This window comes from Balaenoptera borealis, assembly GCF_965194805.1.
Source record: "Balaenoptera borealis genome assembly, chromosome: 1".
Lineage (NCBI taxonomy): Eukaryota > Metazoa > Chordata > Mammalia > Artiodactyla > Balaenopteridae > Balaenoptera > Balaenoptera borealis.
The window spans coordinates 107,307,237-107,332,978 of NC_138860.1; the positions used below are offsets into that span (position 1 = coordinate 107,307,237).

The window sequence follows — 25,742 nt, forward strand, 5'->3', positions numbered from 1 at the left end:
TAACAAAATACTATAGACTAGTGGCTTATAAATAACAGAAATTTATTTCTCACCATCCTGGAGGCTAGGATGTCTAAGATCAAGGCACTGGCAGATTCATTCTCTGGTGAGGGCTCACTTCCTGGTTCATAGATGGCCATCTTCTCCCTGTGTCTTCACATGGCAGCAGGGGTGAGGGAGTTCTCTAGGGTCTTTATAAGAATACTTATCCCATTCATAAAAGACTCCACCCTTATGAGCTAATCACCTCCCAAAAGCCCCATTTCCTGATATCATCATGTTGGGGATTAGGTTTCAACATATGAATTTGGGGGCACACAAGCATTCGGTCTATATGCAGGGGTTATCTAACCATACCAGTGCTTTACAGTGAAGAAGGGCTAACTGCTGACCAGGGTGTCACTAAGAAGACTATCCCTCCACCCCACCAACCTCAAGAAACGTGCTGACCTTTCATCTATGGAGTTTTCCTGTCCTCTCTTCAGACTTTTCTCTTGGCCATAACTAACGGAAAAGGAGCACCTTGACTTCCTTCCTTCCAGGGATCCTCCCGGTTCAAGCTGCATTCATCCCAGAAACAAAACACCAAGTGCTTTTTGTTTTTTGTTCCTCTTGCCCTCTGCTTTTTCTGAGGGCAAGAATGCTGCCATTCAGATTTGCATAGGTAAGCACATACACATGATGTATGCTTATGCATTATCAATTTTAATGGATGCCAAACAGCAAATCTAAAGAAAGGGACACTCACTATCTAGCAAGGGAACAAAAATATTTAAAACTAAATGTAAGGATAGATGGGATTTGATAGAAAATGGAATATTTCCAATACATCTGAGAGGAGTTGATAATCTACATAGTTTTATTAAGGCAAATAGAACAGGCCACTATAGCCACTTATGGCTGGCTCATTTGAGATCGCTTTGAGAACTCACTTAGTGGATAGGGCCAGGTATAGGAAATGCTTTTTGAGAAAAAAAAATTTTTTTCCATCTAAGCCTAAGCATCATTTTTTCTTAGGTTTATGTGAGCTAATCATTTAAACCAAAGGTAATTCCCCCTTGCCAACAACAAGAAAGGGAAGGTAATGCTAGGAATAATTTACAAGATTACAGTTTTGTACATTGGGTCGGGGACTTTTCACTAACCTGCACTACCCAAGAAGCTTCGTTGTGTGAAAGCATTTCCTGATTAACAGAAGCATCAGCTGAGTGAAAGTGGTAACCAGTGATGACAGCTCGAAAAATCTGGAAATGGCATAAGGAGTGTGTACTAATACAGATAGAAATTACCATGTTTTGTTTAATTCCCATGGCAACTGCAAAGGAAAACTATATGGATAGGAAAATTCTAAGGGAATTCACGGTGACCCAGGAAACCACATGCATTGACATTTACATTGACTGTTTTGCAGGTTATAAAATCACAGAAATCAAGGTGAAGCCTGAGCTGAAATTTAGGCAGAGTGGGGGTGGGGTGGAGGTTGGAGAGACAAGCTTTTGCAGCTGGCAATCCTGAGTCTGAAGCTTGGTTTGTCTACATTAGACCTAGGCGGGGTTAGACAAATTATTCCTCTTCTCCTTTTCCAAAAAGATTGATATAATAATGTTTTCCTTATGGAGTAATTGTTGGGATTAACAGATCCCAAATGAACTTCTTGGCACATGGTAGGTACTTAACACAGGTTAGTTCCCTCCTGTAACAATAATGATTCCCTTAATAGGATTTTCATTTTATTGCAGGATAGGATACCCTTATAGATATATTTCATGGATTTAAAAATTTATACAGATCGTCTATGTCATACATAGCACATGTGGCAGAAAATCTTATAGTATAAAATGTTGCATACATTAGTGTCATAGCAACAGCAAAACAATCCTGTGGTTTCTTGCCAAGACAAATATGATTATACCTTATGGTGCTCTCTGTGATAAATTCTTTTGAGGTTTCAAAATGTTGTGCTTGAATAACAATGGCAATCTATTTAAAATTCAGTTACTTTTCTATAATGCAAATCTTTGTTTAACAGAGCTGCTGAACTGTAATGTAAATGTTACATAGGACCTTGTCAAAACAACTGTATTAGTGATCAGGTATTGGAATAGTTAGTGGAACAAAATATCTTTATATTTTAGGCCTTTTTTCTCAATCTAAGCTTTGAGCACTTATGAAAAATATTTGAAGTGAATCAATGTTTACATGCTGTACTCTGCTCTGATTTGTTAAATTTAATATTGCTTAAAAAAGGCAATTGAGGGCTTCCTTGGTGGCGCAGTGGTTGAGAGTCTGCCTGCCAATGCAGGGGACATGGGTTCGAGCCCTGGTCTGGGAAGATCCCACATGCCGCGGAGCAGCTAGGCCCGTGAGCCACAATTACTGAGCCTGCGTGTCTGGAGCCTGTGCTCTGCAACGGGAGAGGCCGCGATAGTGAGAGGCCCGCGCACCGCAATGAAGAGTGGCCCCCGCTTGCCGCAACTAGAGAAAGCCCTCGTACAGAAACGAAGACCCAACACAGCCAGAAATAAATAAATAAATATATATTAAAAAAAAAAAAAAAAGGCAATTGAAAATGGAAGCTTAAAAATTCCAACCAGGCATCAACATTTTAGGTTAGAAAAATTAGCATATACTGATATTACTTTGCCATATGTCATTTTTCCTATTTGTACTTACATATATTCATTATTTATTTCTCCACACTATTATAAATCATAATATACTACACAAAGAATAAAAGCCAGATTTTTTTGTTCAGTCATATCTAGCAGGCCTTTTATAAAAGCGTCTTTTCAGTAAATTACTTTTGAATATAAACAAGCTCTCTCATCTCATTTTATGAATAAATATAGAGTTGATGACTGCATTTTTTAATTATATGATTCGTGCAGTCATTAGGTAAGGACAGAATAAGACAATGATGGATTAAAAAAATCATTCTCAGTGCACACATCGTTAGTTACACATGGAAAACTTCTTCCACCCATTCATCCCCCTCTTCTCTCAGATTGGTTCCCTTTTGGTAGACTGTCCTAGAGACACTATGGCGGCCTTCAAAATCAGTCCAGAGCACCATGACACTATGAACATTTTTGGTAGAGAAAATACAGTTTTATTTGACTAAAACTAGGAAAATAAACAATGACCCCATTCCCAGTCTTATGAAACAACCACATTTAGTTTTTGTTGTTTGTTGTTTCTGTTAAAGGAGCAACAAGTAACTTATGTACATTATTTAAAATTTGAAAATCTGGATAAGCAAAACAGTAATGAATAGGAAATATCCATATCCTACCACAGTAATCACTGGACATATTTTCTTAAAATAGCCTTCGAGGCCCCATGAGTATGTGTCTGAGTTTGTGTGTGGTACAGGACCTCCCTAGATGCTCCCTTCTGTAGCCAGCTTTTGCTCATGTAACAGTATATCATGAGTATGCTCACAGATCAATGAATATGTAATCAAATCAAGCATAACTGTAAAAGCTAATCTTCAGTGAGAACCTAATATGTGTCCAGAATTATGCAAAGAACATCACACATAAAATGCCATTTTAGTTTTTACAGAAATCATTTGAGTGTAGCTTGTTATTCCGATTTTACAGAGAAGGAGACTTAAAGAGGTTAAGTAATTTGCCCAAGGTCACATAACCTGCATTCTGAAATTGGAATACGGAACTGTTTTTTCCATTTTTTATTTATATTCCATGTTTATCACTGCAGAGCTCCAAATCATAATCACTGTGCTGTGCACATAGAATTAAAATATAGAACTACATTGAAAAGCTTTAATCCATATCAATTCATCATTACTTTTGTTAGGCAGAGGATTGCTTCCACTTCCAATTTCCCACAATTATAAACAATACTAGGGTAAACATCCCTAAAATAGATATATTTGTAAGTTCAATGAATAACTTATTTAACATATATTTATAGAAGTGGAAATGCTGGAAAAAAAGAGGATGAGTACTCTTAAGGTTTTTGGTTTGATTCACATCAAACCAAGAATGGAGAATATTGTTCTTAACAATCTTCACCAATCTTATAGGTCAAAAATAAATGAAGTACCTCATTTTAATTTGTGTCTTTTGAATACCTTCCCATACATTTATTTTGTATTTCCCTTTTTGTGACTGAAACAAATATTGAAACAATAGTTCAATAACTGACAAATCAAATTCTAGTCACCACTTGGCCCTTAGACTTAATTCATAGAGTGGCTTAATGGTACTACTTTTTTAAATTGGGGTTTATTAAAGGCATAATTTACATCCTATAAAATTCCCTTTTTAGCATATAGTTTTATGAGTTTTGACAAATGCCTACCATCATGTAATCATAACCACAATCAAGTTATAGAACATTTCTATCACCCTAAAATGGTAGCCAACCCCTCCTTTAGCCCCCAACCCCTGGCAACCACTATCTTTTTTCTGTTCCTATAGTTTTACCTTTTCCAGGATGTCATATAAATGGACTCATATAGTATGTAGTCTTTTGAGTCTTCTTTCACCTTGCATAATGCATTTGAGATTCATTCATTTTGTTGCCTGTTTTCTTTTTTTCCTTTTAATTGCTGAGTGGTATTCTGTTGTATAGGATATACCACCATTTTTTAAAATCCATTTACCAATTGAAGGATATTTGGGCTGTTTCCAGTTTTTCCCAATTATGAATAAAGCTGATATAAAAATTCATGCACAGGTTTTTGTGTAAATGTATATTTTTCAATCTCTTGGATAAATACCTAGGAATGGGATTGTTGGTTTGTATGGTAAATATATTGAATATGTTTACCTTTACAAAATTTTTCTGAAGTATCTTTGTCATGCCTAATGGCCCTTATGGGTTTGAATGGTTCTGAAATTACTCTTGATGTAGCTCATCCAGATTTTTATTGACTGTTACCTCTTTCTGAAAATAGGCAAGTTTTTAAATAAGGAGTTTTAATCAGCTCCTGGTTATACAAGAACTTATCATGCACTTGATTCATACTCACATCCTCTGATTCTTCTCTGTCAAGTAACATTGGGCTGCTTATTTAGCAAATATAATGCATTTTAAAAAGTTAAAGAGAAATAAAATAAATAAGAAGCCATTAGTTAGATTAAAATACTAGTGTAAAAGAAGGCATGGGTACAATTTATGGGTGAGTTACCTTTTTTACCATCATTCATTATGTATAGTAACATTTTATTTGTTATTAGGTTTGTAATATATGAAACATGTAACTAATATCAAGTAAGCAGCACTATGGTACCTTTCCCAGGACTCATGAGTTTACAGTCTCATGAGTCTGTACTTTTATAGATTTTATAAATAATTTTATAAGGAAATTCAGAACAGGGTGATGATAGTTATGCTAGAGGAGCACATAAACGGGGACCCATCCAAACTTAGCGATGCTTACAACATCCTCTAAGTAGAGATCTGAGGGACTGGTGGCATGGGAGAAGGAGAGAAAAATATTCCAGATAGAGGAACCAGCTTGCACCAAGGTTTTATTTGGCAAGTGAGGTAAGAGCACTGGGGCAAGGCACTTGAGGATGCCATTAAAGAGAGTTCAAATGGGGTCCAGAATGAATGTAATAGAAATAGAATTGAAAAGAAGCAAGATGAGCTGGAGCAGATGAACAATTATTGGTTGGGAAATTTCTAAAATGGCCAAAGAAACTTTGTAGTATGAGGGAGGTAAGCCAGGGGGTAAATTGGGCTGATGGTTGAGAACATAGTTGTGAATATGGGCTAAAAGTATGTTGGACAGGTCATTAGAGTTAGGGAAGTTAAGAAACTTTGGATAGAGTCCAGGGATACCCACATCCACTAAGGACCATAAACACATTAGTATTAATAGACTTACTTGGAGTTTCATGTCGGTGCATTGGGAAACACTGAGTTACAGTGAAACCCAAGAGTTTATTACACATCTTCTCAATACCTTATGCCCCTGAAGCTCTAAGCAAGGAAAGAAATGTGCAGCTGTTCCCAGAAGTATTTAAACACAGAGATTTTTTCTTTTTTTGAGAATCATTCAGGATTACTGCTTTTTTAGGCAATGCTCTTTTTACCAGAGAAATAATATTTTAAGAGAGAATTGATTGTATATACCTGGCAGTGCTCACATTGCTAACTGATCACTTTTCTGTACCTTTTGGCAGTTGTTCTCAGACTGGTGTAAAAGGAAATTCCTGCGAAGAAACAAAACTCTGAGCTAATATAAAACTCTGAATTGAAACAGAACCACTATAAAAAAAAGAAATAGTTCCCAAAAAGTCATCTTTCCTGAGAGAACTCTGGTTCTGTCACATTTATCTTTTATGTCTTCACATCCCCAACTTTTTAAAACAAGAAATTGCTTAGATGAACTTTATAATGTTTCGTAGTCTCAAGTTTGAAGTTCTCTAATAATTTCTTCTAATATGGACCTAACACCATTTCTCTTTTCTAAAATACTCACCGACTTCACAACCTACCAGGAGGAAAACAATGTGACAAAGTAGAGTCTAAGAGCACACACTTCATAAGCTACTGCTCTTCTTCCTTCTCTCTTCTCTTACGCATTTTGCCTTCATCAAGAGACACAGTGAATGAAGGAAGGAAGCAAATAGCAAAATAAAGATAGCCAATATTTGGGAGTATGACATCCATCCACCTTCCCCTGATAAAATGTAGGTTGTCTCTGTAATAATTGTTGATTATTATAGGACCATGATTCCTTATCCTAAATCATTAGTGCTAGATGTTTTTCAGGATTAAAATATTTTATATTTTAGGGAAAAATACTGTGTATTCTGTTACACAAGCAGGATCTTGGGCATCACTTTGTAATCAAAGATGGATATTTCCACAGCATAACAGAGTACAAATTGCCTCACAGCTATTCAGGTTTGTTTTTTACCACCAAATGAGTTTGCACCAATTTTACCAGAAACATTTGAGTTTTAAAGTTTGTTTGGATATTAGAATTGTAGACAATAGCATTGTGAAATTCCAACCAATTATAAAAATCTTCTTGACTTCATTCTCTCTCTTTGTCTTTCTTTTCTTTTACTTTTTTATCTTGTTTCTCTGGCTTTTACAGACAACTATTGATATAATGATATGTTTGAGTAGAGACAAGGACCTTTGTGCATATCATCTCATTTAATCTTAATAAAAATCCATTCAAATAGGTATTATTATTTCCATTTCACGAATGAGAAAGCTAGGTCTCTGAAAGGTTAAATTGCTTGTGAAAATTTCAGTTGGTACAGAGCCCACCTTCAAACACTTGACATTCACACTACCTGACTGCAGAGTCCACTGTGCCCCACAGCTTCCTTACCAATAGAGCTGAGGACACAAATCATTGAGTTAGACATCATATGCACAGATCCCATTTTATGCTTAAGTTTAGCGTAAAAGCTGATTGCTGATAACCTCCTGTTAAAAAACAAAAGCTGTTTATAATCATCCAGAAAGAAAGAAACTGGAACAACATTTAACCTCAGTATTTGGTCCAGCAATGTAACGGCGTAGTACTTTAAATAGACTAGCACTTTATCCAAGTAAGTCAGTCAATATTTAAATAAACACTGAAATAATATATAAAATACATTTTGTAGGTGTCCCAAATCCAACCTATTGAGAGTGATCAAGAAGAAAATTCACAGGGAAGGTCCTTTAAAGGCTGTCTTGCAAGGCTCTTCAGCTGGATAATGGGAATCAGCCACTGTGAACACCTTCAATTAAGGCAATAAACGTATGTGCGCTAGAGCGCACTGCTGTTGGAGTTGGTTGCAAAGCTAAGGCAAATACAGAAACTGTGTCCTTTTGTGCAGGTTTCCATTACAACGAAAAGGGATCTAGATACTAGATTGTTTGGGTTGTTATTGTTATTTTTATTCAATATAAAATTTTGAATATATTCAAATATATTTTGTTTTTTCACTGATTTTTTTCACTCATTAATGGGAAATTAGCATTCCTTAATGAAATAGCCCTTAATAGTGGTGACTTTTTTGTTTTCTTACCTGAGGTGCTCATTTTGCATCTCCCTCTGTTTTCTCAAAGAGAAATGGCGGGTGGCAGATCTTGTCAGGTGGCAAGTCATCACCAAATTTTCATGTCATAAGTAAATGACAATTTTGTTTTAAGTAACTTTTTAAAATTCCAAAGCATAATTTATACAACTGGGGGTATAGAATAAATAGGAAAACAGAAATTTTCACATAGAACTTAAGGCTTCAAAAATTGACATGCTAGAGACTTAGAGTTTATCAAATTTAAGAATCCAAAACTACTTTTCAGAAACAAGCGCTTGTTTTTCCATGGAACCTCTGCACTCAAGGACTGGATTCAGTATTTTGCTCACTGATTTGCTGTGGACTTGAATGAACACTTTCTAATGGATGTAGCATATTCTAATCTTCAACTCTTTGGACACAAGCTTTGTTATCTCCACTCTAATCCTCTGTATGTATAATTGCACTGATGATTTATATGACCACTTTCTTCTTGTGACTCTGAATTAAGCTTCTATGCATGAGTTTTTGGTTTGCCTGTTGAGTGTTTGCACTATCATCTACTAATAAGATTTAGTATTGCATATTAAGAATTCAGCCGGATTAAAAGGGGAAAATCCTTGTCACCTAGTTTGCCTCATAGGGAGTCCATTCCTCAAGACAGGTGATCTGAAAATATTAAGTGCAATTCTTTTTTTTTAAATATTACTGAGAAAAATGCTGATGAAGTGAGCAATATCATAACTTCCTGCATAGGAATTATACCATTTGAATAATTCAAATCATACATTTACATGCATGTAATTGTTATAATATAGAATCATAGAGTCTTATAGATGGTAAGGACTTTAAGTGATTAGTTTGTCCTTTCTCTAGATTCTTTCAGGGAAAAACTGCTCCTGTGCTAGACGAGAATTCATCTTATTTCTTAAAGCATACTGAGATATAAGGTCCGTCTCTTTCAGTCTGTGGTGTGGGTTTATTTGCTCTTAGTGAAATTAATAAATAGATGGCCCCTGTGCTCTCTGTCTACTCCTTTCATGTACTTGGAAACTGTTATTAAATTTCCCCTTTATTTTCTCTTCCCTTTGCATAGTCACTTTGTTATTTACTTTCATCTGTTTATCTAATGACCACCTTTAAATGATAAGCCCCAAGTAGAACCCTTCTAATTCCAGTCAAATAGGAAAAATCAACTCAGAGATTAGAACTTAATTGTGATGTGAAAGTGAAAGTGAAAGGGTACTAATTGGAAAAAGCAGGCATTTCCCCAGAGCCCTGGGATCTGAAAGTGGAGTCAGTCTGGAAACAAAACTGTTTACCCTTGAAGTTTAACTTGGTAATGACTTAGCATAAAGAAAGGGGTAGTATCGTTCAGAATTTATGGGCAGTGAAGGGAAGATCTAGTGGTCACCAAAACATGCTTTTAAATGGCAAGACTGAATCCAGGATTTCCTGGTTCTCAACAGCACACTTACAGTTATCCGTTCAATGTCTCACTGCTAAGGTGACCTCGCGTCCCTATTTGGGACAGCCGCAGTTTAAGCCTGTCATCCCTGTGTATGATTAGCATCCCTTTTCTCCCCCAGTATGTCCAGGTTTAGATGATAATTCATATGCTCTCCCTACAGTCAGTCATTGCACATTCTTTGTCACTCTCTCCAGCTTGTACCTATCCCTTGGTTTTTCTTACTCTGCTTGTGTTCTCCCTTGCATTGATTATCAGTGATTTGTTTCTGATACTTTCTTTGCTTTATTAAGGTCTTTTAACATTTCAGTTCTATCTTCCCAGGTGATGGTTGTCCCCTTCACTTAGGATCATCTTCAGCAAATTTAATGAGCCTTGTGGACACTTTATTATTTAGGTTAAGGGAACACTGATACCTAGACCAGTGGCCTTTGGAACAACATCCATTTTCTCTCCCTTGTTTTAATCTCCTTTCCTTTCTTTTTACTGTCATGTCTTCCCCTTTCCCTACCCTCCAGTTGCCACTGACCGATTAATCTTCAATTTATATCTTAACATCTTTCCAGAAATTACTATGTGCTAGGTCCTGTCCAGAAGAGTGCACTCCTGTCAGTTTTGTACTGAAGCACTGTATATCAAACTGTATTATTTCAGTTCACAGATTTCAAGTCCCCATGGGGCCACTGGAAATAAAAACTATGATGTACTGTTTCCACACTTCTTATGGCTTTTACTCAATCCTAGTGCATTATATAACTCTGACAAATATTTTTTGTCCTAAAGTCATGCTTGTGCTTTTGGAAGGAAAACTCAAGAAAACTTAGAGATGAACTGCTGAATTTGCCAACGTTTTCATCATGCATTTTTTTTAAATGGGAAATTAAAGTATCTAAGGTCTTGTCAGCAGTTAGTAAAAGGGTCCGCATGCTCTGCTCACTACTGATTCTTACTGATATTGTTTTTCTCTAGGCTTAAGTGGGTCACACCTAGAAAATAATGCCTTAAGCTGTGGTTAGTAATATCCTTCTAGTTGTGGTTAATATGCCTCAATTCAGTGAAAATGAATTTTAATTTATTCACATACATTCAGAAAATGTTTTAGCTATTTAAAACACCTTAACTTGAAAAGAGCTACACATACACGGAAGAAATCTCATGGCATGCATTCATTACGTGAAATTCTATTTATGATGTCTTTGACTTATAAAGAGTCCAAGCTACTATGAAAAATATTCCAAACAGGTAATTTGATGGTAAAACCCTTCCATAATGCTGCTGTTATTGGTTGGGGCTGTCACTTAAGTTAGCTCTTGACATGACCTATATGTGGCATGATTAATTATGTCATGTCGATTTTCCACTGCAGTATTTCAGCAGCCATGGTATGGCCTGTTGCATGTCTGAAACCATTTAAATATTAGCCATTCCGCAGGGTTCCTTTGTACACAATTCAGTTGCTTAAACAGGCAACAACAAAAAAAAGTTTAAAAGCTCCTTAAAGAATTTTCTGGATGAGGTAAACAACAGAGATTGCAGTCTGTAGTCTGGATTCATGCATCAAAAATGAAGTGTTTAAAGGAGATCTTTGTCAACTAACAAATGCCATTTCAGTCTGAACATTTCACCACTCCTTCTATGCCATCTGTCTCACAGGGAGCAATTAATCTGAAACTCCAACATGCAGCATTAAAATTCCATTAACGCTGAACAGAATATTAACATGTCTGGCATTGCCATTTTTATCTCTCCAAATTTCAGTGTTAATTTTGAATAAGGCAGGTATAACATTTTACTCTATTTGGTTAATTAATAATATTGAATAAAATGTATAATTAGCAGCCAAATTTATGTAATAATATGTACAACTCATTTGAATAATGCTGTATGCTTTTGCAGTTTAAACATACCCGGGCTACAGTTTTATATGAGGCTAATGCTTATTTGTAAAAGCACTGAATCTTTTACGAAGCCAGTTTTCCCAAGGCTCTGACTTTGTAATTCCTTTTCCTTTTTGCAGAACCACATCACTGCCTTCGCAGAAGTCACATGATATTGAAGCAGATGGTCTTTCACTGCATTGGACGTCGTCCCTTTTCACCATCCATTCATAACACCCAAAGTGTGTTTGATGACAAAAAAGTTTATCAAGTTGTCTAATCATTTTTATAATTTAAAAATCAGTGTCAACTTATCTGTTTCCCCCACTAGACTGTGAGCTCCTCAAGGGCAGGACTGTGTCTTTCTTCTCTGTCTCCCCAGCACCTATAACAAAGCCTCACACAGAGTAGGCAGGTGTTCAATAAAAAATGATGAACAAAAATTAATTCTGAAATAAAACCTTCACTTCAGTTTCTCACAGAATCACTGAGACCATGTGAAAAGAAACCTCTTCGTGAGTCATATTTGTGTAAGAAGTCCCTCTATTTTGAGCTAGTCAAGCTTTTTAATTTTTCATGTATCTTCTATTCGGCAGCATACCATGTTTCATTTGAAGTGGACTTTGAAAGTCATGGGGGTTTTTATTTCATTATTCAGCATGACTTATTTCCATTCTAACAGATTTCAGTGTGTGAAATTACTTTACTTTTAGAAAGTATGTTCTGTACTAAAATAATGTTTGCACATAATATTATGCTATATTTCACTTAAAATACCATTCATACTATAAATTCTAAGACTGGTGCTTCTGCTTTTGAAGGGGAAAATGCCAATTTCTACTGTAATAAGTAATGTATCATAATTAAAAATTATTTATTTGGATTTTTGTTCCTGACAGTTGTGGTTTAATTGTTGACTTGTAGTTTTTGAATTCAGGCAGTGTTTAGGATAGTCAAAGTGACTAAATCCTTAGCAATGATACCTATTTATTGAGCATTTTTCCACTGATAATTGTCTCAAGAGTGGTCTAAGGCTCCATTCTTTTACTAGTCAAGTTTCCAGATAATTTAAATAGCAAAGAACCACACCCTGGCAACGCAGTTTAAATTATATAAAAGTAAGAAATGTAGTTAATGTATTTTACTTTGCGTATGTGTAGTACGTTATAGTTTACAAAGTACATTTTCATTTATTATTTCATTTAATCTTCACAGTAACCCTGGGTAAACATTAAGAGTTTGGCTTTAGTGTTACAGATGAGAAAAATAAAGACAAGGCAGGTTAAATAATGTGCCCAATTCCACACAACTAGTAAGAGGCAGTTAAAGTTTAAATTTAGATTTTCTGACCCTAGTATTCTTTTTAAATATGCCACAGCTGCCATATCACTTTGGACACATCGAGGCCGTTCAGAGGTCAGTGGAGTCCTGGGCAACTATCTACATTTCAAAAAATGAAGAAATGCCAAAATAAAGTTATAAAAGTTATGCTGTATTTTAAACATGTGTGTTTTAAGAATGAACACTTTTCAAAGCACAACAATATACTTACCAATTTATAATCCTATTTAAAAATAACGTCAAGAGTCTAGATGTGAGGTCTTTTGTAAAGTCAAAACCTAAATCAGATGTCTCTCCTGCAACCCTCACCCTCATGCCCTAACCCCACCCCTCAGGAGAGGCCCTGAGGGACTTCCCTTACACTGAGCATGTGGAATTAAGGATGAAAATCATAATATAAGGAAAATAAATTGGACTCTGAGAAAACCATTCAATGTACTGCTCAACAACAACTTTGTGATTTTCAAAGCTGCACAGAGTAGCTTTGTCTTATATGAGAAGTGGTTAATTGAGTGAGAAGATTCTTCCCAACCTTGATAGAGCTAAAGGAAATAAACTTTTAATTTTCTCTGTTATTTTAACAGAAATCAGAAAATAAATATAACCAAAGACTTGTCCATTACTCCCAAAATAGATGTTACTTACTCTTTTTCATCACCATGGGAGTTAAAGCACTTTTAATAGGGCCAGAAAAAAAAAAACAAACAGAAAATTCACGTTTCTACCTTTCAGACTTCTCTAGAAAATTCAGTTCCGGTAGAAATTTAGAACACAAAAGAAGCTTGGAATGCCTTTGACCCTCATTAAAGACTTTTTAGGCAATAATAGTGAGGGGAATTCACTTACTGGCAATGAAAGTGGAGGGAATGATTATAATATCTTAGGAGGCAGGATTACCAGTAAGACTTAAAGAGATCTGTTCTCTCGGTTCTAGCATCAGTCTTCAAGGAACCAATTAGTCACATTTTTCTTGTTGGAAGCCTTAGCTATATATTATATATAAATGTGTCTTTGTACCTGGTTAAACCTGGTCTGAATGCAGGAGTTAAGAATTCCTCAGAAATCCACATTTAAACCAGGATCAGAGTAAGGTCATCTGTAATATTTAAATGTCATGGACCCAAGATTGTGCAGTGAATGATCCTGCCATGAAGGAAATTCAGAAGAATAAAAAGATACACATGCATAAGGCAAAAAGTCAGCAAAGAGCCCTTAACCATGATGCTGTTGCTGAGAATAATAAAATGCATTTAAGAAAATATTCATTTGTAAATATGTACATAGATAGTCTAGTGAAAGCAGGCAAACACATGTCTTTCTGATAAAAACATCTTTTTATTCTAGTTACTTGGGGCCCAGGTCAGCATAAATTGGTCAGCCTGAAAATTTCAGTAGTCTCTGTTTGCATGGCAGAAATTCTGCACATGTTTTATCTGATTCCTAAGATTATCTAAAAGGATCTTTTATGTTAAAAGAGAGGTGAACCTTCTTTGACAGACTTTGTCTATTCCACTTCTAACTGGGCCTCTCTTTTCTCAGGATCTATCCTAGCCAAATATCTCAGTTACATTTACCATACAGTTTCCTTTGTGAAAGAGCAGTAGGGGAGGAAATAATTCTCTGCTGTGTATTGTATTTTTCAAATAAAATTTAAAAATTAAAAAAATAAGTTTGATTTTTTTTTCCCAGGTATTAATTCTTTCTTGGAGGTAGAGGAATAAAGAATGCTGGCTATCCTGATGGAAGTCAGATTGCCAGAGCGACTGGAGAATGTTTGGAAGGGGATCACAGTGGTTCAGATTGGACCAGTTCTTTGGGCAGCTAAAAGACCCTCTGCATCCCATGGGCCATCCTGGGATCTCATCAACTTCCTTATTTACAAATCACACCCCCCTGGAGACAATATGGGATACTGAGCAGGTACACAATCTACTACATAATCTGCCTCCTATGTATGAGCAAGATGCTAAAGACTAGTTGTAAATGACCTTGTGATGCCGAAAGCTCAGCTTCTCTGTACACCGGTGCCGAGTCAAATCTTGGAGACAGAGTTTTGGGTGAAGTAGAAAAGAGTAGCTTTATTACTTTGCCAGGCAAAGGGGGACACAGTGGGCTCCTGCCTCAAAAAACTATGTGCCCCCCCACCTTGGAGAAGATAGTGAGAAGTTTTATAGTAATTGTTCAAAGAGGGTGTGATCAGCTCATGGACATTCTTCTGATGGGTTCGTGGGGAGGTAAGCAGGAGTCAATATCATCAACCTTCAGGTCCAACTGGTCTGGGGTCTACATGCTTGTGTGCAGCATACCATCATTAATCGTTAACTTCTCCCACCTGGAGGGGGTTTCAGTATCTGCAAAATAGTTCAAAGATATTGTTGTGTGTATCCGTTAATGGGGAAACAGGACCTTGGCCCAAGGCTGCTCTTGACTGTTTGTTTATCCCTGGTCTCGCATCCCCTCCCTTCCCTAATTAACAACTGCTTGGATCTGCCCACTGGAACTCAGGGAAGGTCATGGAGGCTGAATGAAGGCTGTTTCCTGTAATCAAAGAAACGGGGGACACAGATAGGCTTTGTGCCTAGGAGCCCCACGGGGCCGTGCTCAGTTGTTCCTGCCTCTAGGGTGCCATTTATTAAATTTTTATTTTATGCTCTAAAAATTTCCCTGGACATATACCAAATGGTTCTATTTACACCTTACAAACATGGATCTCACATTTGGCAGGCATAGTCTTTCTAATGAGTTTTGTGAGTTATGATTCTTTTAAAATATCAATTAAGGAAATTTATTCCAGATTTTAAATGAATGATTCTCTTCCAAGAAGGAAAAATAAAAGTATTCAAATTCTTCTTTCCTGTCTCCTTCACTTTAGATCATAGCTGATTCTTGGACTGATAGAGCCTCAGGACATGATCAAAGTATAGTAAAAATTAAGTTTGCTCTCACCACCCCAAGATTGTGAGCCATGGATGGATTATAAGATCTAAATTCTAAACTCACACTGCCATTTTCAAATCTGTGGACTTGCTCACAAGAACCTCCAGACAAAAAGAAATACAGATGAGTGGGCACGCAACTACCTCCAACAATCAGACAAAAACTCAAAGTTTATGTCTCAAAGATGCCTATATTAATGAGGGTGATTCTTACACCATCCTTTGGCCTGTTGACCTTCATATTATTGCATTTATAAATTCATTTCCATTTTCATTTTGCACTGAAATACTATCACTTGTAGAAAAGGGGAAAAAGTTTTTTTTCTTCCCAGGAGGAAAAAAAGAGGTGCATTTTAAAATTGATATTTAGAAAAGAGGTGTATTTTAAAATTGAGGAAAAAAGGTGTATTTAAAATTTGATATTTAAAAAAGAAAAAGAAAAACCTTTCCAAAATATTGATACATTTTGAGTATTAGTCAGATTTCCCTAGAGATATTGTTCTTCCTCAAAAAGGCCTTTAGGCCTTCACTCATTCAGCAAATATTATAGAGAGATTCTGTACACCAGAAAATTTGCAGTGGGCCAACTAAACAGTGGTTAGAAAGAGAGACATGGTCCCTACTCCTCCAGGTTGGATAGATCAGCAGCTCTGACACTGATGGTGCCCTAAGAGGTCTGTTTAAAGTTAAGGTGGGAGAATTGGCTTGGAGTTTACCAGCTACCTACTCTTGGGACTAAGCAAAGGACATTTTTATAGATTACAGCAACAGCTAAAGTTAATAAAAAAACACTTTGCCTCTATAAATGACACTGTACTATTTATTGCTGAGCTTTAAAAAAAGTCAAATGCCATAATAATAAGCAAATACTATTCTCACAAATCTATGGTTTAGCCGAGCCATTTTTCTAGTCTGAGCTGGGTTCATTCATGCATCCGGGACCAAGTTGACAGCTCTGTTGATCTTGGCTGGACGTTCTCCAATGTATGGGGATCATCTGGAAGTAGGCTAGTCTAGGATGGCTTCACTTGGGATAACTGAAATTTTCTCTGCATGGTCTCTCCTTCAGACTAGCTAAGCTGCTTCACATAGGGGCCAAGTTAGAGCAGAAACATGCAAGACTCTGGCACATTATCAATTTCATCTCATTCAGTTGAGATGGGCCAAGGCAATTCCCAAGGCCAGCCATTTTCCAAGGAGTGAGGGAGGAGCTGCAAAGGCACATTGCAGAGGGGTGGACACAAAGATGGGTGGAGAACAAGGGCCATTTGTGCATTCAATCTACCATAGACTTCCTGCAGCTAGACCTTAAAAAGGTTCAAGCAGAGCCTAGCTGAACTGAGTTCCTCAATGTGCTGAGCACGGATTTATTCTGATAAGCATGAGAAACTCACGAATGACAATAGAGAGCAAGCTCATTGTATCTGAGCCAGAATGCACCTCCCCAATCTCCAGCCAAACCCCCAAAATGCCTTTGAAACAAACTGTCTAGAGAACTGTCCACCCAGTACTTAACTGAGAGCAATGGGGAGCTTGCTGAAGCTCTCCTAGGTTCTCCCAGAAAGGCTTCCTAGCTCTTCTCCTGTAGGCACATAAGAAAGAGAGAGAAGGAGAAAAAACATCTGAGCAAAGAGTAGGGAAGGGGTTGAAGCAAAAGAATAAAACCTGAAAAAAAGAAAGAGACTAATTGAAATATAAGACCACGTTCTGATACATTAATTGTGTGCTTGCGTGTATGCGTGTGTGTGTGCGTGCGCGCGCTTGCTTTGTGCAACTCTGATGTTTAAAACTTCAGTTACCCTGGTGCTAAGGACTTAATATTCATGCCCCCCCAAAATTCATACATTAAAACCTGAATCCCCAACTTGATGGTATTTGGAGATGGAGACTTCGGGAAGTAATTAGATCACAAGGGTGGAGCCCTCTTGATGTTAGTGGCCTTATAAGAGAGCTTGTTCCATCTCTTGCTGCTCTCCACCATGTGAGGATACGAGAAGACGGCTGTCCACAAACCAGGAAGATGGCTCTCCTCAGATACCAGGTCTGCAGGCACCTTGATCTTGTACTTCACAGCCTCTAGGCTAGTGAGAAATAAATGTTTGCTGTTACCCAGTCTACGGTATTCTGTTATAGCAGCCCAAACTATATAAGACACATTGTTCAAGTAAATAACACCACTTCGCCAACAACAGTGTTCAGATTTTATTTACCGTGGTATAACTGAGTGTTTGCACAAAGTACCATGTTTCTGCTAACTCTTCAGTTCATAAATTACTAGGTAAATAACACATGCACATAATGATCAGTGACCAATCATATCACTTTTTTGAAGTCTGTCAGTGTTCACTGCACGTGTGTCATTCTGTTCACACACAGACAGCAAAGCATGCAGTTGTGTTGACCCCTTATCTCCCAGTGACAAATCCATGGGACATTTTTTAAAATGCATAATTAAAAGAGGAAACTGGCCAATAAAGACGGAAGGGCAGCAAAGAAGAAAAGGTGATAACGCTGAAAAGGAAATTCAAATCAAACATAAATGGCATAAAAGAAGATATAGCTGACCATGGGAATGTTGACTGCAGCCAGAGAAATTGAGTAAAAGTGAGTTTATTGACAAAAATAAGGAATGAGATTGTGATGAAAATGAAGGTATCCCAGAGAAGTGATTCTGACCAAAAACATCACATTAAAGGAACTCTTGGAGATATTTTCACAACATTGAAAGTGCAAAGGATAAATTATTGGTAAACTTAGAAAGGAGTATGACAATTAGCCAAGGCAGAGAGAAAATAATCACTCTGTGCAGTAAGTTATTTGACAGGAAGAAAGCAGCAAGCACTGTTCAGGCTGCTCTGGATAAATTTTTTACAGAGAAATAAAACATTTAATTCAAAATGTTTCCATCATTTTAAATTACATTGTACTAAATAAATATTAGTTTTGCTAATTTTTTCACTTCCCTACATATTTAAAATTGACAGTAAGGGAGCTTTTAATGTTTTGACCAAAAAATAAAGGTAGCAGATTAACTGTAATATTCCCCATCGCTTATTAAGATCTTTTTGCATTGATTCGGTTTGCATGGTCATTTTATGTTTTATGGTCCCACACTACTGTACAAAGTAAAGACTGTCTGTCTATATGGATATATATATACACACACACACACATATATATACAACTGTCTATATAGAGAGACCTAAATAGAGACCTGTATATAAACACAGAGAAAGAGACACATCTAAAATCCCTAATATATATATAATACAAAGTTTTCTTTTTAAAAGAAATGTTATCTCTACTTTATTAATACATAAGAACTTTGTAATCTCATAATTGTTCATTATTAGGTCTCTTTTTTAAACTTTTTTACTTTTCTTATTGAAGTATAGTTGATTTACAACACAGTGTTAGTTTCAGGAGTACAGCATAGCTATTCAGTTATGCATATACATATATGTATATGTATATATAAATATATATATATTCTTTTTCAGAATCTTTTCCCTTATAGGTTATTACACAATATTGAGTATAGTTCTCTGTGGTATAAGTAGGTATTTGTTGGTTATATGTTTTATATATGGTAGTGTGTATAAATTAATATCAATCTCCTAATTTATCCCTCTCCCACTCCCTTTCCCCTTAGATTTTTTTTTATTGTGATTATAGAGATCTAACGGGAAAGGGAGTCACTTATTTTTATATGATCAAATTAAGAAATACTGGTCACATCAGTGGATAGAAATGTATTTGTATTAGAGTGCTATCTCAGCTATTCAGACTATTCAGTAGAAGGAGTAGGAGACCAAGAAAAGTGATTTTTTTTCCAAATAACTCAAGCTTGATAATTTAGGTAATTTTTCTAAATTATATTGTGCACATTCTAGCTCACATACATAATTTAACCTACCCAGCATTTTCCCACCCAGCCTTTTGAACATAAATCATTTTTGTTGCTCTAATAAAGTAAAGCTCTTGGGAGTTATAAAGAGCTATATAGAGGACTTTGTTCCCTTGATCTAAAGAAGTTCAGAAGCTATGATTGTTGGTATTTTTTTCCTATTCACCTTCTTATGGCTTTCTCTGCACTCTGCTGTTAATTCTCATTATTTCTTGTCTTGAATTTATCTCTCTTAGCAAACTTCTCACCCATTTCCATTCGGCTATTGGATTGTCAACTCAGGCTGCCATAACAGAATACCACAGGCTGGGTGGCTTAAACCACAGAAATTTATATTCTCACAGTTCTGGAGCCTGGAAGTTCAAGATCAAGGTGCCAGCAAGACTGGTGTCTGGTGAGGCCTCTCTTCCTGGGTTGTAGACAGCTGCCTTCTCACTGTGTCTTCATATGACCTTCCCTTTGTGCACACATAGGGAAAGAGGGAGATCTGATATCTCTTCCTCTTCTCACAAAGACACCAGTTCTATCAGGTTAGGACCCACTCTTATGACCTCATTTAACCTTAATTATCTCCCCGAAGATCCTACCTCCAAATACAGTCACATTGGAGATTAGGGCTTCAACATATGAATTTTGGGCAGAACACAATTTAGGTCCTAACAGCTATCCACTGCCTTAAAATTTCATCTCCTGTAGTTGTGTCCTACAGAAGAACTGAAGAATGCCAACAGAACACAGATAACCATAGTGCTATTATATGTAAAATTAAGTCCATTAGGCTAAAGTGGACTCAACTCTCTTATGAAATAAAATATGAGGGCTTTTTTCACTATTGTTACTCTGACTTATTTGCTGTGCCACCAATCATCAAAAGTGGGGCCATGATTATATATGTGATGTAGATAAGTACATCTTAAATTAAGGTATTTTTTTCTCACTACTAAAAGTGAAGAAGTATAACATGAGATTTCTGGATGTTATCCTAAGTCATAATCTGTAAGAACTCAGATGTCAGATCATTATGTTTGCTCTCTTAGAAAATTCTTTTAGCATATGGTTCAATATTAATACATTTTTATTATAAATGAAATTTCAACTTTTGAGAACATAAATTGCAATGATTGAAAGTAAAACTTCAATGCTATGAAAATTTCAAGCTCTCTTGGCTAGCTTGCTTTATCTGTGATTTGATGCTTTGTGCTAGGAAATCAACTTGTATATTATACCAGATAAGCCAAATGATACAGACTTGGTATTTTTTAAATGGGAAATTCGTTGTACATATGGTGACAATATCTGGGATCACGTCCCTACCATTTTAGATGCCTTTATATTTATTCTGAATACTTGGTCCTAATTTTGAAATGCTAAAGACATATGGACATAACAGCTGGGCCACCATCAATTGAGACTCTAACACTGTTCACTTTGACAATATATATTTTACAAAGATAATATTGCAATTTCTCATCTCCCATTATTTTTCATTATTGCTGGCTCTTTCTAATTCAACAGACTTCCAGGACATTGTAAGGATAACAGAAGCAATAGTAAGGAAAATTCTCTTCAATCCAGGTTAATCTAGATGTAGTCATAGAATTGTTATACACTATTTACACCCTTACATAAGCTCACGGCATTTATTTTTGAATTGTGTCCCCCTAAAATTAACATGTTGAAGTCCTGGCCCCAAGCATCTCAGAATGTGACTTTATTTGGAAATAGAGTAGTTGTAGATATCATTAGTTAAGATGAGGTCAAACTGGAGTAGAATGGGCCCCCAATCCAATAAGACTGGTGTCCTTATAAGAAGGGGAAATTTAGACACAGCCAAACACACATAAGGAGAATGCTATGTTAAGATGAAAGCAGAGAGTTAAACCAACTATACTTCAATAAAAAGAAAAACAAGATAAAAGCAGAGACTGAGGTGATGCTTCTACTTGCCAGGGAACTCCAAAAATTGCCAGCAAACAGACAGAAGCTGGCGAGAGGCATGGAACAAATTCTTCCTCACAGCCTTCAGAAGGAACCAACTTTGCAGACATCTTGATTTCAGATTTCTAGCCCCCAGAACTGTAAAACAATAAATTTTTCTTGTTTATGCCACCCAGTTTGTAGTACACAGCCGTAACAAAATAATACTCCTATTTACTATCTATAGTACTCTGGGATAGTGGAAAAGTCACAGGCAGAACCAGGTTTGAATCTTGGCCTCTCCACTCCCAGCTCTGTGATTTAGACCACACTATTTATACATACTAAACTCTGCATTAGTTAGGTTACACTAGAGTTTACTACAGTAACAGTCAACCCTCAAATATCAGCCCAAAGTAATTATTGTTTATTTCCGGTTCACACAGTATATTTACCAAGGATTACTTGGAGGCTCTAATCTATTTCATAGCCCTTCTAAATTTGAGACCTAGGCTGGCAGAGAAGACACTATTTGGAACTTAGGCATTAACTCTGGCAGAGGGGAAGAAAAAACAGTGATGAGTGTGCCTGACTCTTAAACAGTCTACCCCACTAACACATACATCACTTCTGCTCACCTTTCATTGACCAAAGCAGATAGACCATGCTTGACCATATTTGAATGCAACAGAGTGGGGAAGTATCCAGAAAGGATAAGACAGCACCATATATCTCTAAACAGTCTTAATGGCCAGCCAATAGAGGTGACATGATTATGAACTGAAACTAATTAATTAAATCCTTCATATTTTCATTCAACAATGTTTATACAGGCTTTACTGTGTGTCAAGTACTATCCCAGATAATAACACACAAGACAAAACCCCTCCCTCCAGCAAGTTTTCATTTTATTGGAGGAATTAGTAAAATAAAGAAGAATGTAAATGTGTAATATAATTTCAGATATTTATAAGTGTTACAAAGGAAAGTGAAGCAGATGAGAGCTATTGAGAAACACTGAAGTGGGGAGACAGTGCTAGGGTCAATATTTCAGGCAATGAATATAAATTTCCTAGTATGGTGCGTAGCAAGTGTAGGCACCCACAAAATGTTTCTTTCCTTTCCCCAACACCCTAGATCATTAGCATCAACAACAGAGGACAAAGTGAATTTTGTGCCTATTAAGTTATACAACATAGAAAAAAGGATTAAAATGACTATTTCTGGCAAGGATGTAATATAACTGATACAAGCATATATCTCTGCTGGCAGTGTAAATCCCTTTGGAGAGCAATTTGGCAATATGTTTCATGATCCACTAAAATGCTCATAACCCTGACTCAGTAATTTCATTCCTGTGAATCTGTCTCCAAAAGTAATATAATTTAATAATCACAAAGATGATTGTTGCAGTATTCTTTGTGATATCAAAAACAACCTGAATATATAGCAATAGGGGAATGCTTAGATGGATTATGGCTTAGCAACTATGTAGGATATTATGTAGTCATTAAAGTGATAATTATGCACATTATGTAAGCAACAGGAAAAATGTTTATGATATAATTTTAAGTTAAAAAGGATGCAAATTATACCCTGTAATTACTGTGATGTAAAAATCATATATGTAAATGCATGAGATTAAAGAGAACAGAGAAAAGTGAAATCTAGAATGAGCAAATTTTTAGCAAGTTAAAAAATATATTTCAGTCACTTTGTTACCTTTATCAAATGTTTAACAAGCACTTTCACAGTAGTATGGTTTATATAATTGTTACTGAGTCCAAGCTTGTACTGCTTGCTGCACGACAGGCCAATAAATCGAGAGACGAGTTGCTGGGACAAGGAATAGAGACTTCATTTGGAAAGCCAGCAGACTGAGAAGATGGTGGGCTAGTGTCCCAAAGAGCCATCTTCCCTGAGTTAGAATTCAGGCTTCTCTTATACTAAAAGGGGAGGGGGTAAAGTCCTGCTTCCAGTCAGACTCCGGAAGGGATGTGTTAATTTCTTCCCTACTGCAGTCATTCACAGGCGAGCCTGGTCAGGAGGCTTCCTGTGAGCTAAACAAAGGTACTTTAGCATAACGCTCATTGCATTGGAGGCAGTGTTCCCAGAGATGGGCCATTACGTATAATTTAAGCTAACAGGCCACATCCCTTTAGCAATTAACTTGTAGCAAAAGCAATAGAATACAAAGGGTAAAGTAATTTGTTCTTCCCTCCTATATAATGAATTCAAAATTATAATTAAAAGGGCCATGGAGGGGCTTCCCTGCTGGCGCAGTGGTTGAGAATCTGCCTGCCAATGCAGGGCACACGAGTTCAAGCCCTGGTCTGGGAAGATCCCACATGCCGCAGAGCAACTAAGCCCGTGTGCCACAACTACTGAGCCTGCGCGTCTGGAGCCTGTGCTCCGCAACAAGAGAGGCCGCGATAGTGAGAGGCCCGCGCACCGCGATGAAGAGTGGCCCCCACTTGCCACAACTGGAGAAAGCCCTCGCACAGAAGCGAAGACCCAACACAGCCAAAAAATAAATAAATAAATAAATAAGTGAAATTATTTAAAAAAAAAAAAAAAAGGGCCATGGAGAACAATGCCTCCCCACTCCATGGATCTAATCTTGATTGAAATCCTAACACGTATGTGGTCTAATCTGACCAAATGTTATCCTTTCCTAATTTATAATCCTCAAATTAGCATTTTTATTATTTCTATATTAAATTACTATTGTAAATGATGTCCTATATATTAAACAAATACAATTCTGAAATTTGGTGAATGATGTAATCAGCCAGAACTTATTTCTAATACATTACAATAAAATGTGGATTTAAAATTTTAAGATATTTGAGATCTTAATTGTTGAAGTTTGGGGGGGAAAGAAGTGTCTATTGCTTAAAAGCAGATTATTAACTAAGGCCAGTAGTTCTCTAACAGGTGGTCAATTTTGTCCCCAGAGAACGTTTGACAATGTCTAGAGAAATTGTCACAACTTGGGGGAAGGGAGTGTGCTACTGGCATCCAGGAACTAGAGACCAGGGATGTGGATAAACATTCTACTATGTACAGGACAGCTCCCACAACAAAGAATGATCTGGCCCAAAATGTCATTAGTGCCCAGGTTAGGAAACCCTGGGGTAAGCAGTGGGAAGAATACAAGCTTAACGGTACAGAAACCCAACTTTTAGTTTTATTTCCACTGCTAAAAGGATGACCTTGAGCTAGCTACTTAAACTCAATCCCTCAATTTAATTATTTGTAAAAAGGAGATGAATAATATTTATCCTATCTCATGGGATGGTTCTGAGAGTAAAATGGGAGACGTAATGTGACTGTGCTCTGAGGAGATAAAATGTACCCTATAAATGTTACCATCACATGTATTTGAAATATCTCTTAAAGTTGATTACCAAAAAAAAGAAGAAAAAAATGAAGGTAGAAACAATTATTCAATAGTTTATGAGTAATTGCTTTTGACGTTTTTTATATAAATTTATTTATTTATTTACTTTTGGCTGTGTTGGGTCTTCATTGTTGCACATGGGCTTTCTGTAGCTGTGATGAGCAGGGGCTACTCTTTGTTTCAGTGCGCGGGCTTCTAACTGTGGTGGCTTCTCTTGCTGTGGGGCACAAGATTTAGGTGCGCGGGCTTCGGTAGTTGTGGCACGCGGGCTCAGTTGCTCCATGGCATGTCCCAGACCAGGGCTCGAACCCGTGTCCCCTGCATTGGCAGGCGGATTCTTAACAACTATGCCACCAGGGAAGTCCCACTTTTGACATTTTTAATATGTTGTGTTTCCCTGGAGAATATTGATGAAAACCATGACAAAATATTGCTACCTTACTGATATTTTCCAGATAGAATAATCTAGCTTCCTTAATCAATTGTCTGCCCTGTCCTGTGTCTTGAATTTCTTCATTCATTGTCGTTAGATCCTTGCCTTTAGATACAAACATTCCCAGGATCCTTTGGATGGTCACCATCCAGGCTCCACCTCAAGCTACCACTTCCCCTCTACCATTTTTTTACTTGTTACTGAAAATTTCTCATCTCCCATTCACTCCACTGCCAACTGGCATATACCCATGCATTTCTTCATTGCAACTGCTCAAATTAATCTAAACCTCCCTCTGGCCTCACAGTAGCTAAAGAGACTGGCCTAGAAGCAACGACACCCCCATTGCAACAAGCACACTCAGTGCCTACATCTTGGTTTTAATATCATTCTTCAGTGAGAGGAAGTAGGGTGTCTCAGAAAAATGGCTGATTCTAGGACTGGGGCAGGAAAGGTG

At 36.8% G+C, this 25,742-nt stretch overlaps 1 protein-coding gene across 5 annotated transcripts in view; it reads left to right on the plus strand.

The window, feature by feature from the left end:
* PLPPR5 (phospholipid phosphatase related 5) overlaps window positions 1-23,997 on the plus strand; it is a 150,529-nt gene extending 126,532 nt beyond the window's left edge. For 4 of the 5 annotated variants that reach the window (XM_082385811.1, XM_082385812.1, XM_082385809.1 and 1 more), the window contains one exon: window positions 7,605-11,479. In XM_082385811.1, coding sequence (XP_082241937.1) covers window positions 7,605-7,739 — 135 coding nt within the window. In that variant the 3' untranslated portion in view covers window positions 7,740-11,479. The other variant, XM_082385813.1, reaches the window with a different exon arrangement.
* The last annotated feature ends 1,745 nt before the right edge of the window (window positions 23,998-25,742 follow it).